Source organism: Hyalella azteca, unplaced genomic scaffold (assembly GCF_000764305.2).
Source record: "Hyalella azteca isolate HAZT.00-mixed unplaced genomic scaffold, Hazt_2.0.2 contig3573, whole genome shotgun sequence".
NCBI classification, from domain to species: Eukaryota; Metazoa; Arthropoda; class Malacostraca; order Amphipoda; family Hyalellidae; genus Hyalella; species Hyalella azteca.
The window spans coordinates 462,704-478,537 of NW_025933818.1; the positions used below are offsets into that span (position 1 = coordinate 462,704).

The 15,834-nt window shown below is 37.6% G+C and overlaps 1 protein-coding gene and 1 long non-coding RNA gene across 2 annotated transcripts; one reads left to right on the forward strand and one right to left on the reverse strand.

The window, feature by feature from the left end:
• Window positions 1–1,002: 1,002 nt before the first annotated feature.
• Window positions 1,003–4,444, forward strand: LOC108667420 (PITH domain-containing protein GA19395). Its single transcript, XM_018154443.2, has 5 exons — window positions 1,003–1,268; window positions 1,598–1,641; window positions 2,041–2,118; window positions 3,582–3,683; window positions 3,977–4,444. The coding sequence occupies exons 1-5, from the start codon at window positions 1,074–1,076 to the stop codon at window positions 4,185–4,187; spliced, it is 630 nt and encodes a 209-aa protein (XP_018009932.1). The 5' UTR covers window positions 1,003–1,073; the 3' UTR covers window positions 4,188–4,444.
• Window positions 4,445–8,290: 3,846 nt separating this feature from the next.
• On the reverse strand, window positions 8,291–9,149 carry LOC108667425. The gene is made up of 2 exons (XR_001930554.1): window positions 9,054–9,149; window positions 8,291–8,758 (listed from the first exon to the last, which is right to left on the reverse strand). It is a non-coding gene; the product is annotated as an uncharacterized LOC108667425 (long non-coding RNA).
• Between the last annotated feature and the right edge of the window lie 6,685 nt (window positions 9,150–15,834).

Below are 15,834 nucleotides of genomic sequence, written 5' to 3' on the forward strand. Positions count from 1 at the left end.
AGCTTGCAGTGGACAAGGTTGTTGTAAATGCTCAATGGCATGTTCATGGATACGGTAATATCGCATCAATATTGACCTTGTATGTCACTTTATGCCGGCCCACTCTCCACAGTCACTACTGCTGGCACTGCATGCTGCAATTCTAAGATTGACAGAACTTCTGACTAATCAAAGTTAGAAATAAAATACTGGTAATTTAATTTTTGATCCGAGACAAAGAGTCGCCTAAAATTCTTATATTGAATGTAAAGTAAACTTAGTGTCAATGGTCAAAGTAGTGAGTTGGAGGGAGTCCTCATTTTCTTGGGCAATACAATAAAAAGTACATATATATAATACAACATACATACACAAATTACAATCCACGAAGTAAGTTAAAAAAATAATGAATTGAATAGTGGAATATCTTACTTCTTCAGGTTGCAAAATGCTGACATTGACTGACAAAATGATAATGACTTACTTTTGTGGGTTGCACAGCTACTGTTATGACTCCAACTCAACTCTCAAAGACACTTCAATCCTTTCTTCAAATTTAAAGCTTCACAGCTCATGCCACTAGTGTTACAGAAGTTACATCTGCATTTCTCCAAGACATTAGAACTATGATGTAAATTTAGGCAGAGGCAATTCAAACTGGTGAAAGGGTTCATGGGAATTTTGTCTTCTTCACAAATGGCTGTTGCCCATTTTCATAAACTAAGCCTCACAAGTTACACAACTGCAAAACAAGATTATTTAGATAATTTCTGCCATTAAAGGCTGGAAAAGAGTTCAATTCCTTTCTGCTAAAATTTGAGTTATACCACTGTATACTGAAAAAATTAAGTTCACGTTTTGTTGCATTATTATACTTGTATATTGTTTATTTGTAAGTATGAAATTATTGTCATATCATTCATATTTTGCAACATAAAAAATTCTTTATTAGTTTCTTTATTTCTTTACTTTCATTTGTTAAAAGCAATAAATTATTTGATGGGTAAATGGTGTTCTTTACTCTGCAGATGCTCTACTAATTTTCTTTAGGCCTTTGTATGTGATAAATTAGATTTAAAATAATTTGTGAGATCATGTCTGGAGGACATAGTTGCTGTGGTGGAGGGGATCATGAGCCAGGCTGTTCCCTCAATCCTGCTAATGATCGTTCTGCTGAGTTTAGTCTCTACACTAAAATTAACTGGACTGAATTCTGCACACTAAATGAAGCTGTCAAAGGAACTGGCCAAAAAGTTTTTAAGTCTTGGGAGGATCGGTTGTCAGAAGAAGTAAGTTGCAATCTGTAAGTATAAAATATACAAAAAATTATTAATCATTCTGATATCACCTACTTTTGAAGAGACTAATGATTTATTTTATGTCTTCAACTTCTGTGATTTATTGATGTTTAAAAGTTGAAATACATTGCAGTTAACATTTGAGATTATTATTTCTGTCAAAACTGCTGAAATGTTGTATTCTTGGATTAGTTGTATCAATTTTATGCCATTATACAGTATGAAGTTTCTTTTGAATAATCATGCCATAATGAGTTGAATATGAACAGTATTTTGCTTCTGTTCTGCCATTATTCCTGCTAATTGTTACTTTTTTCCAGTACGTGGAGAGTGATGTGGATGGTGACCTCATATTCAATATCCCGTCAGTAGATATTTATCTGCTCAAATTAATTTTGAAACTGCATGTTTTATTTGGTACTTAAGTTTAAGCATGCTCTTGATTATCATTTTTATAAAGTTGGTACCAACTTTTGTAGCATATCTTGATTTTTTACTTGTGATGAATTTTGTAAAACATTTATACATATTTACAAACAAAACCTTGAGTATAATCTTATAATTTTTATGCATTAGTATCAAAATTTTCATAACAAAAATGTGAAATTTCTTTATTTCATATGCTACTTGGCACAGTTGATACATCTAAAGCAAAGTTGATGTCTAAAGTGTAATTTATATGCCTTTCTTTCTTCTTGATTTGCATCTACTTCACTTATATACCTTGTTGTTCATATCATAATCCCCGCATAATTTTTTTCAGTTTTACTGGTGAAGTTAAACTGATGGGCATCATTATTGTTGGAGGACCTGGAGAAATACACCCTACCAAAGTCAGACTGTAAGTCGCATACCGAGCTCAATAATAGTTTCACTTTACTCAATGCCTATGAGTTAAGTGAAATTTGCATTACTGTGGGCTAAACCATCATAAAATTAGGCCAATTCTACTATTGATAATTCTGGTTACAATGTTAAGACTTGTGGAATAGTATTTATTGTTCTTGTAGATAACATTTCATTTCTCATAAATAAGAGTAATGGAGGTACATAAAGAAGAATGTTTATTTTCCTAGAGGTTAGCATAACATACCATTTAGAATACTTATGTTTCGAAAACAATATCTGGAAGATGGGGGCTGTTAGCTGCAACACACGGTTGGAGTCGTTCTCAGAGGAGGGAGTAACAGTCAGAGAGGAGAGTAACAGTCCCCTCAGAGGAGGGGAGACAGTGAATTCGGATTGCTATGCTGCAGTGTTGCAAAATTTCTTGCAGCCCATGAGGGAAAACTTTATTGATAATGAAGAATTTAGAGACGTGTGGTTCCAGCAGGATGGGGCTACAGCTCACACAGCTCGAATGTCACTCAATGTTTTGAAACGCATGTTTGTCGTAGGTCTGGTGTCTCTGAGGGGGTGATTTACAGTGGCCTGCAAGGTCACCTGATTTGAGCATTTGCGATTTCTTTCTTTGGGGACACCTAAAAGAAAGGGTGTTCAGGAGCCACCCTCACACCCTGCCACAGCTAAGGGGGTGGATTATTGCAGCAGAGGTTATGGCCATACCTCGCCATATTTGTGAACGTGCTGTAGGAAACTTCCAAGAACAACTCCAACAGTGTGATGCAGATAACAAACCCCATCTTCCTGACATTGTTTTCAAAACATAAGTATTTTAAATGGTATGTTATGCTAATCTTGAGGAAAATAAACTTTCTTCTTTATGTACCTCCATTACTCCTTTATTTTGCCTCAAAACTGTTCAATCAGTTCTGCCCCACCATGTATAAGCTAGCTAACACATTTAAATTGTATATTGAAATCAATATATAACAAATAGTTAGACTACTTATAGCCTTATAAGAATTAGCTAAGCTGCTAGCTACGTACAATGTATTGCACACTTGATGCCTCTGTACCAAAAACATTCCATTTATTGGAACCTAATACACACTAAAGGCAACAAATTTATATACCAATTTTTCATTCATAGTACATTTATATTGAACCATGAATAACAACACCTCAATATAAATTGAAGACTGCCACTCAATATTTTTAAATATATGAAAAAATAAAAAAAAAATCGAAAAAATAAAAAAAATCATGATTTTTTTATAAAAAAATCAAGTGATTTAATCACATGATTTAATCATTTTGATTTAATCATTGCCAACCCTGATCAGTTCCTAACTCAATTTCAATTTGTAAGGAAACGTTAAAAATGTTTACATAATTGTAGTCTAAAGAACGTCCTGAGCCTTTTTGTGTAGTTCCTAAAAAAACATCTTATTGTTTTGGCAGGTTTAAAGGAAATTACCGCGGTTTTGATGAGGTTCAGGGAGAAGCTGACCAAGAAATCGAACTTCATCCTGACAGTAAGGGAGTAAAGGAATACAGCATCAAGTGAGTTGTTCTGCAAACAGAATTCTGTGACGTTTTACTGACAGCAGTTCTAATGTGTAGTTAGTTACATTACATGACTTTCTTGTTATTAGGAGTTGAAAATGAACATTATTTCGCTTCGAATCCATCATGCTTCAGTAATATTGAATTTATTTTTTCAGTTTCAGCCGAATTTTGCGCTTACTCATTCTATGTAGACAAGTATTGAGGATCTAAAACATTGTCTGAATATGAACCATAGCAAATTTTAGTGTTTATCTCTTGTGTATTGACTCCTGAAAATTTAATGACAGAACAACGCGGTTCAACAGCGTCTCGTACTTGTGCCTTCACTTTCCCGGCAACTACGGAGACGTTGACAACACGCGCATCTCCTACATTGGTCTCCGGGGAGACTTCAAGAAAATCAACCGCGACGCTATTGCTATAACAAATTACGAACTTAGGCCCAGTCTAGCTGATCATAAAAACGCCCTGGACGAAGGAATGAGACATGTGTTATGAGCTAGAGTATCCACAAGCTATGGAATTATTTACGCAGAGCCGGATCATTGGAAAGGCGACGTGCTTACGGGCATATATTTATTCTGTCCTTGATGAACATGGGCCTCATTGTTTCTTCTATACATGCGAGCCAATTTTCTGTACTGTGGCTGATCCTGATTAGTCGCGGAACTGGCTCGAGGACCGCGTTTTAGTAATGCCACTTCGCTTATTAGGTTTTATCATTTTGATATAAAAAAAATACATTTTCAATCATATTCGTTGAGTTATAACTCTTCTTCCTAGCTAAAACGTCATTTATAAGCTAAAGTTCGGAAATATGGTCTTGCATACGGATATGCAATCTGCTATTTTAAAATATGGTCCCCAATGCAACACGTCATGCTCCATGACATTCGATTGTTCTACTTTGAGTCGACGCTTTTAAAGAGACCAGAGCATAATTTAGTAGGTTAATTTAAACTTGACTCGTCACGGTTCTAGGAGGACCATAGACTATGAAGACGTAACCAGGGTTGCCAGATGGTATTTTTTCGGACAAATTCCACCATTTAGTAGTATTATTCAATTGCATTGGCCGGCTAAAATTTTTGATGGCGGTATTTCGTTACTACATTTTTAAAAGTGCGAAAAAGGAAACTGGAATTTTTCACCGGAACCTACGAATATAGGTACCAATATAAATTGAGTTATAGCAGTTTTTTGTTCGCGGACATTGCCGTTTTTAGGCCATCTGGCATCCGTGGTTGTAACGGGTTCAGTGCTAATTCGAGATTAAAGCAAGAATTTTTTTAGGACTCCTTCGTTATTTAACCTGGATCTCGTTAGCTCATTTTAGCATTGAATTTTCTTTGTTAATAGATTACTAATTAGACGATTGTATCCTTACTTATTCAGACTTAATATTGTAATGTTTTTTTTTTCATATTATTTGGAGTGTATTTTAGCCTTTACAGGGGTTTTGAAGAAGATACTAAAAAGTTTCTGATGGTCATCCCTCTATCAACTATTTAGAGTAAATATGTAGTCAGGATCTGAAGAAGGCTACGTGAATACACTGGGTTCGAAATTTAGTACGAATTAAGAATAATAGAACCGACCAACAACCCTAAGTAGTTCTACACGACGACGATGGGACTGAAAGTATATTTTCAAACCACGTGGAGTGGCTAATAGTTCTCAGCTTGGGTTTCGTCTAAAGTTATGTTCTAGAATTTAGACTGAACGGTGCAGTGTTGAATTTAAATTCATTTCTATTTTCAATAGACATTTCCGACTCAACAATTATATTAGTACTATTAATATTGAATGGATTACATAGATTTTTATTATGGATCATTGGTATGTAATAACCGCAGGCATCTGTGGCATGAATGATTGCAAATTATGCAGTTAATGTATTAGTGAAATTAGTATTAAACGAGCTAAGAGACAACGTTTACAATAATTATGGCGCGAGATACGAATTGATATTGGGTATGGTTGGAATGGATATAGTTTATATTATCATATTAAGATTAAGAGGTACGAAATGACATTTGGTATGGTTGGAATGGATATAGTTTATATTATTATAGCAAGAGATATGAAATGACATTTGGTATGGTTGGAATGGATATAGTTTTGCTTCTTTGTGGTGCGATTTCTCTCCTGTTCTTTGGACTGCCAGTCGTTCTGCTTGTCCGTTGTGCTACAGTAAAACTTACGTCTTTGTTATGGTGATCTTGATGTTTAACTAATTGCTATCATTAACTTTCCACGGTTATTGCATTGTGGGCTACACAAAAGAGCAATTTCTCCTCGCGTGTGCTCAGATCAGTCGGGAGCACCAAGTTATGCCTCAAGTGTACTGGAAACTTTATTGGGTGTTCGATTCTCTTACGGGTACTTCTTCAGGATGAGAGGACTGCAAACAAAAATCCGCAACAATACGTTCCGGAATTTGCCGAAAGCTGTTACGTAGATTTGTTATTTTGAATACTTTTATGGCTTTAATGTACTTCACTTTCATCAACCACTGAAACACAACGTCGGAAGCCGTTCAGTGAAACTGTGGAGTTGAGCTATAATGGGTTATCATCATATCATGTAGCTAATTTTAACCGTTCTAGTAATAACCTCCACATTGTCTACACCCTCGGTAACGAATCGTCGCGAACTCTCAGTAGAGTGTTCAAAGACGTACGACAAGGATAATTCTAGGCATGAAGGTTAAGTCTTATGAACAAATATCAAAGATTATGACGCTTCAATGTCTGTTATCGAAGTTTGCGTGGTGACCTCATTGTAGTATCCAAGTTTACTAATGTTTTATACAAGGTCCCATGATGATTAATAAAATTTGAAACATGAACAAACACCAGGGGCCACGGCTATTAATAAAAAACTGCGTTATGACTCGCCCAATCGACAACACTTCTTTTCGCTGCTTCGAGTCACCGACATGTGGAACAGTCTCCCCGATGACATCGTTGAGACGTTGACGCTGAGAGTATGAACGCGTTCAAGAACAGACTACCTAGATGAAGCTATGGAGAAATATATGTTCAGACTTGAAATGCTTCGTACCAAATCGAACGTGGTGGAAGTCTAGTAGCTATTTCAAACAATCGTCAGTTTTGAAAAGATCCGGTCAGAGGCACAAAAGTACGAAAATCGGCGACTTGTACATTAGGCCTGTTCGTCAGCGCCGACATCACTATAATATAAACTAGGAGAGAAATCGCACCACAAAGAAGCAAAACTATATCCATTCCAACCATACCAAATGTCATTTCATATCTCTTGCTATAATAATATAAACTATATCCATTCCAACCATACCAAATGTCATTTCGTACCTCTTAATCTTAATATGATAATATAAACTACATCCATTCCAACCATACCCAATATCAATTCGTATCTCGCGCCATAATTATTGTAAACGTTGTCTCTTAGCTCGTTTAATACTAATTTCACTAATACATTAACTGCATAATTTGCAATCATTCATGCCACAGATGCCTGCGGTTATTACATACCAATGATCCATAATAAAAATCTATGTAATCCATTCAATATTAATAGTACTAATATAATTGTTGAGTCGGAAATGTCTATTGAAAATAGAAATGAATTTAAATTCAATACTGCACCGTTCAGTCTAAATTCTAGAACATAACTTTAGACGAAACCCAAGCTGAGAACTATTAGCCACTCCACGTGGTTTGAAAATATACTTTCAGTCCCATCGTCGTCGTGTAGAACTACTTAGGGTTGTTGGTCGGTTCTATTATTCTTAATTCGTACTAAATTTCGAACCCAGTGTATTCACGTAGCCTTCTTCAGATCCTGACTACATATTTACTCTAAATAGTTGATAGAGGGATGACCATCAGAAACTTTTTAGTATCTTCTTCAAAACCCCTGTAAAGGCTAAAATACACTCCAAATAATATGAAAAAAAAAACATTACAATATTAAGTCTGAATAAGTAAGGATACAATCGTCTAATTAGTAATCTATTAACAAAGAAAATTCAATGCTAAAATGAGCTAACGAGATCCAGGTTAAATAACGAAGGAGTCCTAAAAAAATTCTTGCTTTAATCTCGAATTAGCACTGAACCCGTTACAACCACGGATGCCAGATGGCCTAAAAACGGCAATGTCCGCGAACAAAAAACTGCTATAACTCAATTTATATTGGTATATTCGTAGGTTCCGGTGAAAAATTCCAGTTTCCTTTTTCGCACTTTTAAAAATGTAGTAACGAAATACCGCCATCAAAAATTTTAGCCGGCCAATGCAATTGAATAATACTACTAAATGGCGGAATTTGTCCGAAAAAATACCATCTGGCAACCCTGGTTACGTCTTCATAGTCTATGGTCCTCCTAGAACCGTGACGAGTCAAGTTTAAATTAACCTACTAAATTATGCTCTTGTCTCTTTAAAAGCGTCGACTCAAAGTAGAACAATCGAATGTCATGGAGCATGACGTGTTGCATTGGGGACCATATTTTAAAATAGCAGATTGCATATCCGTATGCAAGACCATATTTCCAAACTTTAGCTTATAAATGACGTTTTAGCTAGGAAGAAGAGTTATAACTCAACGAATATGATTGAAAATGTATTTTTTTTATATCAAAATGATAAAACCTAATAAGCGAAGTGGCATTACTAAAACGCGGTCCTCGAGCCAGTTCCGCGACTAATCAGGATCAGCCACAGTACAGAAAATTGGCTCGCATGTATAGAAGAAACAATGAGGCCCATGTTCATCAAGGACAGAATAAATATATGCCCGTAAGCACGTCGCCTTTCCAATGATCCGGCTCTGCGTAAATAATTCCATAGCTTGTGGATACTCTAGCTCATAACACATGTCTCATTCCTTCGTCCAGGGCGTTTTTATGATCAGCTAGACTGGGCCTAAGTTCGTAATTTGTTATAGCAATAGCGTCGCGGTTGATTTTCTTGAAGTCTCCCCGGAGACCAATGTAGGAGATGCGCGTGTTGTCAACGTCTCCGTAGTTGCCGGGAAAGTGAAGGCACAAGTACGAGACGCTGTTGAACCGCGTTGTTCTGTCATTAAATTTTCAGGAGTCAATACACAAGAGATAAACACTAAAATTTACTATGGTTCATATTCAGACAATGTTTTAGATCCTCAATACTTGTCTACATAGATGAGTAAGCGCAAAATTCTGCCGAAATTAAAAAAAAAATTGATCCAATATCAATGAAGCATCATGGATTCGAATCGAAATAATGTTCATATTCAACTCCTAATAACAAGAAAGTCATGTAATGTAACTAACTACACATTAGAACTGCTGTCAGTAAAACGTCACAGAATTCGGTTTGCAGAACAACTCACTTGATGCTGTATTCCTTTACTCCCTTACTGTCAGGATGAAGTTCGATTTCTTGGTCAGCTTCTCCCTGAACCTCATCAAAACCGCGATAATTTCCTTTAAACCTGCCAAAATAATAAGATGTTTCTTTAGACTACAATTATGTAAACATTCTTAACATTTCCTTACAAATTGAAATTGAGTTAGGAACTGATTAACTATTAGAATTGGAACTGACGTTTCAGTGCTCTTTGGTCTAGACCATTGGTTCCCAAACTTTTTCAGGGTAGCGCCCCCTTTGGCTCCCTAGTTAATTTCTAGCGCCCCCCTAAAATCATGCGCCTCTTACCAGAAAATTTAGTTCGCTGCAATTTTAAAAGATGAAGGTTGAAGACAAATGTGTATTTCCCAAATAGGACCCCTTTTAGTGAACCAATGTGTTTTTCAGCTGTTTTAACTGTTTCAGCACTAGAAACCTAGGACGTCTCGGGCGAATTTACGGCCGGACTCACAACCAATCTCCAAATTCAGTTATCAAGGAATATCACCCAAACTAATGAACGCAGCTCAATAAAACTTGGAACATGTTTTCATCAGAACTTAACGGTGACGTTTAGCTTGCGAAAATTTTTTAAATATCACCTTAATTTTATTCATTCGTGAGTTATATTGCGACACAGGCCGAAATTCGCGGTGATCAAAGAATTTTTTCCAACCTACCGAACAGATTTGAACGAAATTTTGAATATACATTCCTAACTACCAAATGGTGTTTTTTAGATTTTAAAAAAAATATTTTACCGTCGTTTGCTAGATTTTTCATTTTACCGCCATTCTTGATTTCACACTTCCTTAGTCGCTTGTTCGCAAGTTATACAGATATAGGAGGAACGATCGGCTTTTCTACCGGCTGGTTTAACCAAGACCCGTTTACGTATAGCCGTATAACTCACAAACGAAGGCAAAACGAAAAAATTTTAACGAGCTAAACATCGCCGATGCTGAGGTTAGGTATTAAAATACTAAATTTCGTTCAAATCTGTTCAGTTGTTTGCAAGAAATTTCTTGATTACTGCGAATTTAAGCACGTATTGCTGTTTAAATTACGAATGAAACTCGCGAACGAAGGCACAATCGAAAAAATGTTCACGAGCTAAATATCACCTTTCAGTAGTTAGGACTGTAAATTCAAAATTTCGTCCGAATCTTTTCAGTAATTTGGAAGAAATTCCTTGATCACTGTAAATTCGGGCCATATTTCCATAAAAATATGGTAAAAACAATTGAAGGCTAAATTCAACAAATTTTCACGAGCTTTACATTACCGTTAGGTCCTAATGAATACGTGTACCAAGTTTCATCGAGTTAAGTTTATTAGTTTGAGAGGTACCGTAAAATGGGGTAACTTAGACCACTTTTTATTTTATAAATGATGCCATTTTTTTACTAGCTAAATTAAACTTGAATTGAAACATGCAAAATACAGGTCTATACCTGTCTCTTATACACATCTAGATGTGTATAAGAGACAGATCTCAACCTATCAATATGGGGCAGAACCGATTGAGCAGTTTTGAGGCAAAATAAAAGAGTAACGGAGGTACATAAAGAAGAAAGTTTATTTTCCTAGAGGTTAGCATAACATACCGTCAAACAGGATAAAAAGGGACGGTTTTGAGCATTTTTTGTTAATAACTTCTTACCATGAGAGATTTCATTTCTATTGAATGGCATCTCCAAAAAAGTTTCATACGCTGTATGTGAGGCGCCAGACGCAAAATAAAAGCGTCACAAATTACCCCTGGGAATGGGGTAATCCGGGACACTTGCAATAAAACTTAATTTTACAACATTTGAAGTATGCAGAGTGCACTCATCCATTACTAATAGTACTCTGATGTCCTCCTCTTTCATTGTAGATGATGTAGAGGTAGAATAAATGACATTTTCTGCAATTTTTACTTGTATTTCCTTCATTGATATGATATTACCGTATACATTAATTACCATATTATTGATGTGATATTACCATATCCATGATCAGGCCATTGGGCATTTCAACTACCTTGTCCACTGCAAGCTTCATATCAGCAGCCTTATAGCATTTTTCCTGTATCTGTAAGCTTACAGGATGGCTTGTAATTTCACACCATTCTAATTGGGTTAAGTGAATTTACTATAAAAAGATTGTAAAAAACATACCTGGAGCAGAAAGGAATGTTTTAGTGACAACCATCATATGTTTTGGAGAAATAAATCATAGTTAAGGTCAATTACTTTTCATTCTATGATGCCTGGTGCACAATTCTATATATGACATTCTATGAACAATTTTGTGATGACTGATGATGCACTTATTTTTCGACAAGTGAAATTTTTTTGGCTGAGCGAGGTAAATGTAATCAATATTCTTTGTTTTTATTCAATTTTTTCTTAACTGGCACCTTTGCTAACTGAGGTTCTGCTGTAAATGGGTTTTAAGGGTGTCCCTAATTACCCCATGATGCTGTCCCTTTTTACCCTGTCCTGCTGAAATGGCTGCCATTTTTTTTTGGAATGAGATAGGCTTATTCCCTCAATTACATTTTCGAGCCAACACCTGGGTGCAACTTTTACGGAAGTAAAATTTTTTAATACACTGAATATTTTTTTTGCTCCAGACCTTAGCAGAGGTACTTTTCCAAAATCGCACTTTTCACACTTTTTTCAGCGATTTTTTTTAGAGAGCAAATTAGCCAACATGATTACTTGCTGAAAGCCACAGGGACTAAATCCCTTCATGGAGGTAAACCAGCAAGCCAATGAGCTGCAGGCCGCCAAAACAATGGTCGTAACCCACACGCTAAACCCCAAAAATTTCTATTTCATGCAGCCTAGCCCCTTCACCACTTTCGATAAGAAACGCCCTGGGCCACAGTGGTGCTATCAGTACACTGCTACCTCTCAAGCCTGTCCGTTCTTCTGGAGGCTAAACCTCCACGCTTACCCCCTGCTCCCCCTCCTCTTGGTACCAGCTTGCGGAAGAATTCTAACCAAACCTAACCCTTTCGTGGAAAGGTGGAGAGAAGGGGGTAAGTGTGGAGGAAGAAGATGCTGGTGAGCGTCAGGGCTGGGCTTACGCCTGCAAAGTGGGTAAGGTGATGCAACAGTCCGGTGCGGGGCCATTCCCATTTACGGCAGTCTGGAGCGATCTGCGGACCCTGTGGCTTACGGCATTTGTAAGAAGTGATGGTATGTGCTTAAGGCCCTGATTGAAAACCGAGAGTCTTCGAACAGGCTCGGCTCTTCCCTAAGCGTTTCTTCACTAATTAGGATAGACTTTACTCCACTCGCAAATGAGATGGCGATATGGATTTTTCCATACTTACCCAGCTATTTATTTATAAGCGTTGACCAGTAATAAAAAATATGTAATCGTTATATTAAAAGAGTTTTAATGAGAGAAAATTTCAAGAAACTTTGAATATTATTGTTCATCATGTCTGCGACTTTTACACTTTTTTCGAGATATAAACGGGTTGTAATTTTTATTGTCAATTGAATGGTATATTCGGCATTCCTCGATCAGCTTCCTTGTTATAGATATTTTCTACCAAAAAATATTTATGATCGAGTCTGCTGATACGCGGAGGGAAAATCCTGGCGAAGAATAATACGTGGCCAGTGGTCGGCCTATCCAATTAGTTATAGCCGACCGTTGGCCATTCCTCGGCCACCTGAAAGCGACCAGTTACCGCAAAGAAGGGTCTGGCTAGGATATCATATTACAAAGAGTACAAGCTCGAGGGTTGCAACTGGCCGAGCTTTGGGCAGATCAAAAATTTTACACGATGGTTGCGGAAACCTCTCTCTCAGACTTCACTGCATTTTGACTACAAGCCTTAAATCATTGGTCTAGGAGCTATTGGGCGTAATCCGTTTGGAGTAGGCTATCAGCTTGTGGGCTGAGGCATTGCTTGTTTCAAGCTGGTGTGGCGAAATGAGGCAAGTAAGAACAGCTGCACAGGTGTTATGCTGACTATTTCTATTGCATGTAGAGGGTTGGCATTGGCTCTTGGGCTGATTTAAAGAGTCAAATTTTTGGGCTACGGCAGCGCTCCCGATAAATTGATAATGCTGGTACTTGGGTGCCCGGTAGGGATGCATGCCTGAGGCCAGCATTGCCAAGACCAGCATATCTTTCATCCTCCTTTCCGTGCGTAAGCCTGATAAAGGGCAGAGTAGACTAAGGGATTATATGTTAAAAGCCAAAGGTACAAATCCCCTTCATGGAAATTAACCAGCGAGCTAATGAGAAGTAAGCCACCAATACAATCGCTCTACGCCGTATTTAAAACTGCCTTACAGCTCTATCCCATGCCGTCAAACCTCCTCACGATTTTCGGTAAGCAACTCCCTACGCCATACCGCTGTTGATAGTTGATACACAACCAGCAGTCCCCATCACTCCAGCCCGTCCGTTCGTCGCAGCTGTTTTCCCCCGGCCTAACTTTAGTCTCTACCTCCACGCTTACCCCGTCTCCCCGCCTTTTTTTACCGACTGCCGGACGACTTTTCTTAGTTTCTGCTCACTTTCACTTGACTGCATTACGCTATGAAAAGAGGATCTATAGTCTATACGAGTTGTAACCTAACCTAATTCGGATAAGCATCAAAGGTCTGCAAGAAAAGCCTCCATTTAGCCATGCGATAATGGTGGAGAGTCGGGGTAAGTGTAGGGGGAAGAAGATGCTGGGGAATAGTAAGGCAGGGAAACAGTGACGCGGGGTTAACGTCTTGCGGAGTAAGTAAGGTGATGACGCATTACCGTTTGGTACAGTTCACATTTGCGGCAATGCAGTGTGGTCAGCGGACACTTAGGATAACAGCATGTGTAAGAAGTGATGATATGGGTTATAAAGCATTGGAGAACAACGTATTGACCGTTAACTATGTGGAGTAGCAGCTTGTGTGCTGAAGCAGTGTTGGTTTAAAGTTCGTGTGGTGAGATAGGTCAGTTGACTACAGCTGCTTAGGCGCCAGGATGACAATATCTATAGCATTTAGATGGTTGATGTTGGCTACAGGGCTGATTTGAGCGTTAATTTGCTGGTCTACGGCTGCGCACCCTCTCGACCAATGATTTGCAGATGCTGATAGCCTGGAATTATTCTTGTTGCACGTCTTTGAACATTCTCTATTAAATTTCTGTCCTTTTCAAATCTCGGTGACCACACAACGTTTCCAAACTCTAGATTCGGGCGCACGACAGCAACAAACAACTGCTTCATCGCTTTTGCATCTAGGAACTCGTATGAGCGTCTGATTTGTCCAAGAAGTTTGTTGGATGTGTTAGCTTGCGTTTCAACATGCTTCGAAAATTTCAGCTTCTTGTCGACATAAACTCCGAGATCTTTTTCCACACTAACTTACACGGTGATGTACAAATTTGGGGATTCGCCCGTTAGAAATTGTGTATAGTTAACTGTATTGTTGTCAGTACTGAGATTAGTAGCCTGTTAGAAATTGTCTAGCCCTCAACTGAGTTAGCGTCTGGATTAGGATCACATATTGGATATTGCATTGCATGAAGGTTATAATATTGCCTGCTAGTAACGGTGCCCCAGCTCTGTAACTAGGTGTAGGATATTTTTGTTTTTGTGTATGAAGTTTACGATTTTCATGTCTTGTCATTTATCTCCTTTGTCAAGACGTAGCTGACCAGTTGAGAACCCTTACGTACAGAAAATTAGGGCACTCGGAAACCGGGGTTAAATAACCAACCTGATATTAGATAAGTTTAATAAAAACTCAACCGAGATGAGTTATGCGCTCGGATTGATCCCGAGAAGTACCTTGTCGAAGTCAAAATAGAGATCGAGGAAAAGTTCATACATTTTGATAAAATCCCAATAGTCTCCGAAACAACCACAAGTTGAAACTTAAAAAGGTATATATCTCTCTCATTTATTCATTTCTTTATCATTCAGGCCTCCTTGGCCGCGCGCATGGTTCAGAACGATCTAGTAAGAGCTGGGGTCTTCGTTGATCCACAAAGCTCTACGTAAGTTATCAGTGTAGTTCTTACGTTCCTGAACGTGGCCACGCGCACTCTCGAAATCTGCGAACCAATAGGAATGCTTGAAATTTAGATGGGCATTAAACTAGGTTGTATCTTGTTACACGTGTGCACAAAACAATACTTGTCAAAAAATACAGAAAAAAATCACTTCATTGCCAGTACTTTTAAATTCACTTTTATGATGAATGCCTACATCTGTAACGTGCATGCACGTATCATGAGATCTTTGATTATCACAAATATCGTGATGCCAAATTTCAGTTAAACTAAAGTCTGATTTAACAGAAATTTTAAAAATTTTTGCTGGAAATTATATGTCAACTATAAAAATTATAACACCATCAAATTAAAATATAATGACTAAAAATTACCTGCAATGGCTTGATTAGGTGGCATTTTCAAGACCTGGATCATGTATCTGTTGAATAACAAAAAAATATGTTTAGTTCTTATCCATTCTTAATGCTTATTAATATCACGAATGACGCCTTCATGTTATTCAGGTTTCACAACTATTTACAAAAAGTAATTACAGGAATAAGCAACAATTCCCTGTCAAAATTTACGCGCTGCTATCGTTCCGGTTTCGGTTGCGACTCTCGGATTAGAGATGAATCAGATGGAAAATGGCCGCCTCTTCTATTTAGTCGCCAAATAGGAGCTATTTAGGGTAGTTTCGTGGGGGAAAATACAGGGTGTTTCAGAATTAAGTAACCCTTTTAATTTGTTAATAAATAAAAAAC

Bases quoted from the DNA above. Each gene is read 5' to 3' on its own strand.
- LOC108667420 (XM_018154443.2), top strand. From the start codon at position 1,074: ATGTCTGGAGGACATAGTTGCTGTGGTGGAGGGGATCATGAGCCAGGC. The intron at 1,642-2,040 runs GTCAGTAGATAT...AATTTTTTTCAG, and splicing joins GACCTCATATTCAATATCCC to TTTTACTGGTGAAGTTAAAC. The intron at 2,119-3,581 runs GTAAGTCGCATA...TTGTTTTGGCAG, and splicing joins CACCCTACCAAAGTCAGACT to GTTTAAAGGAAATTACCGCG.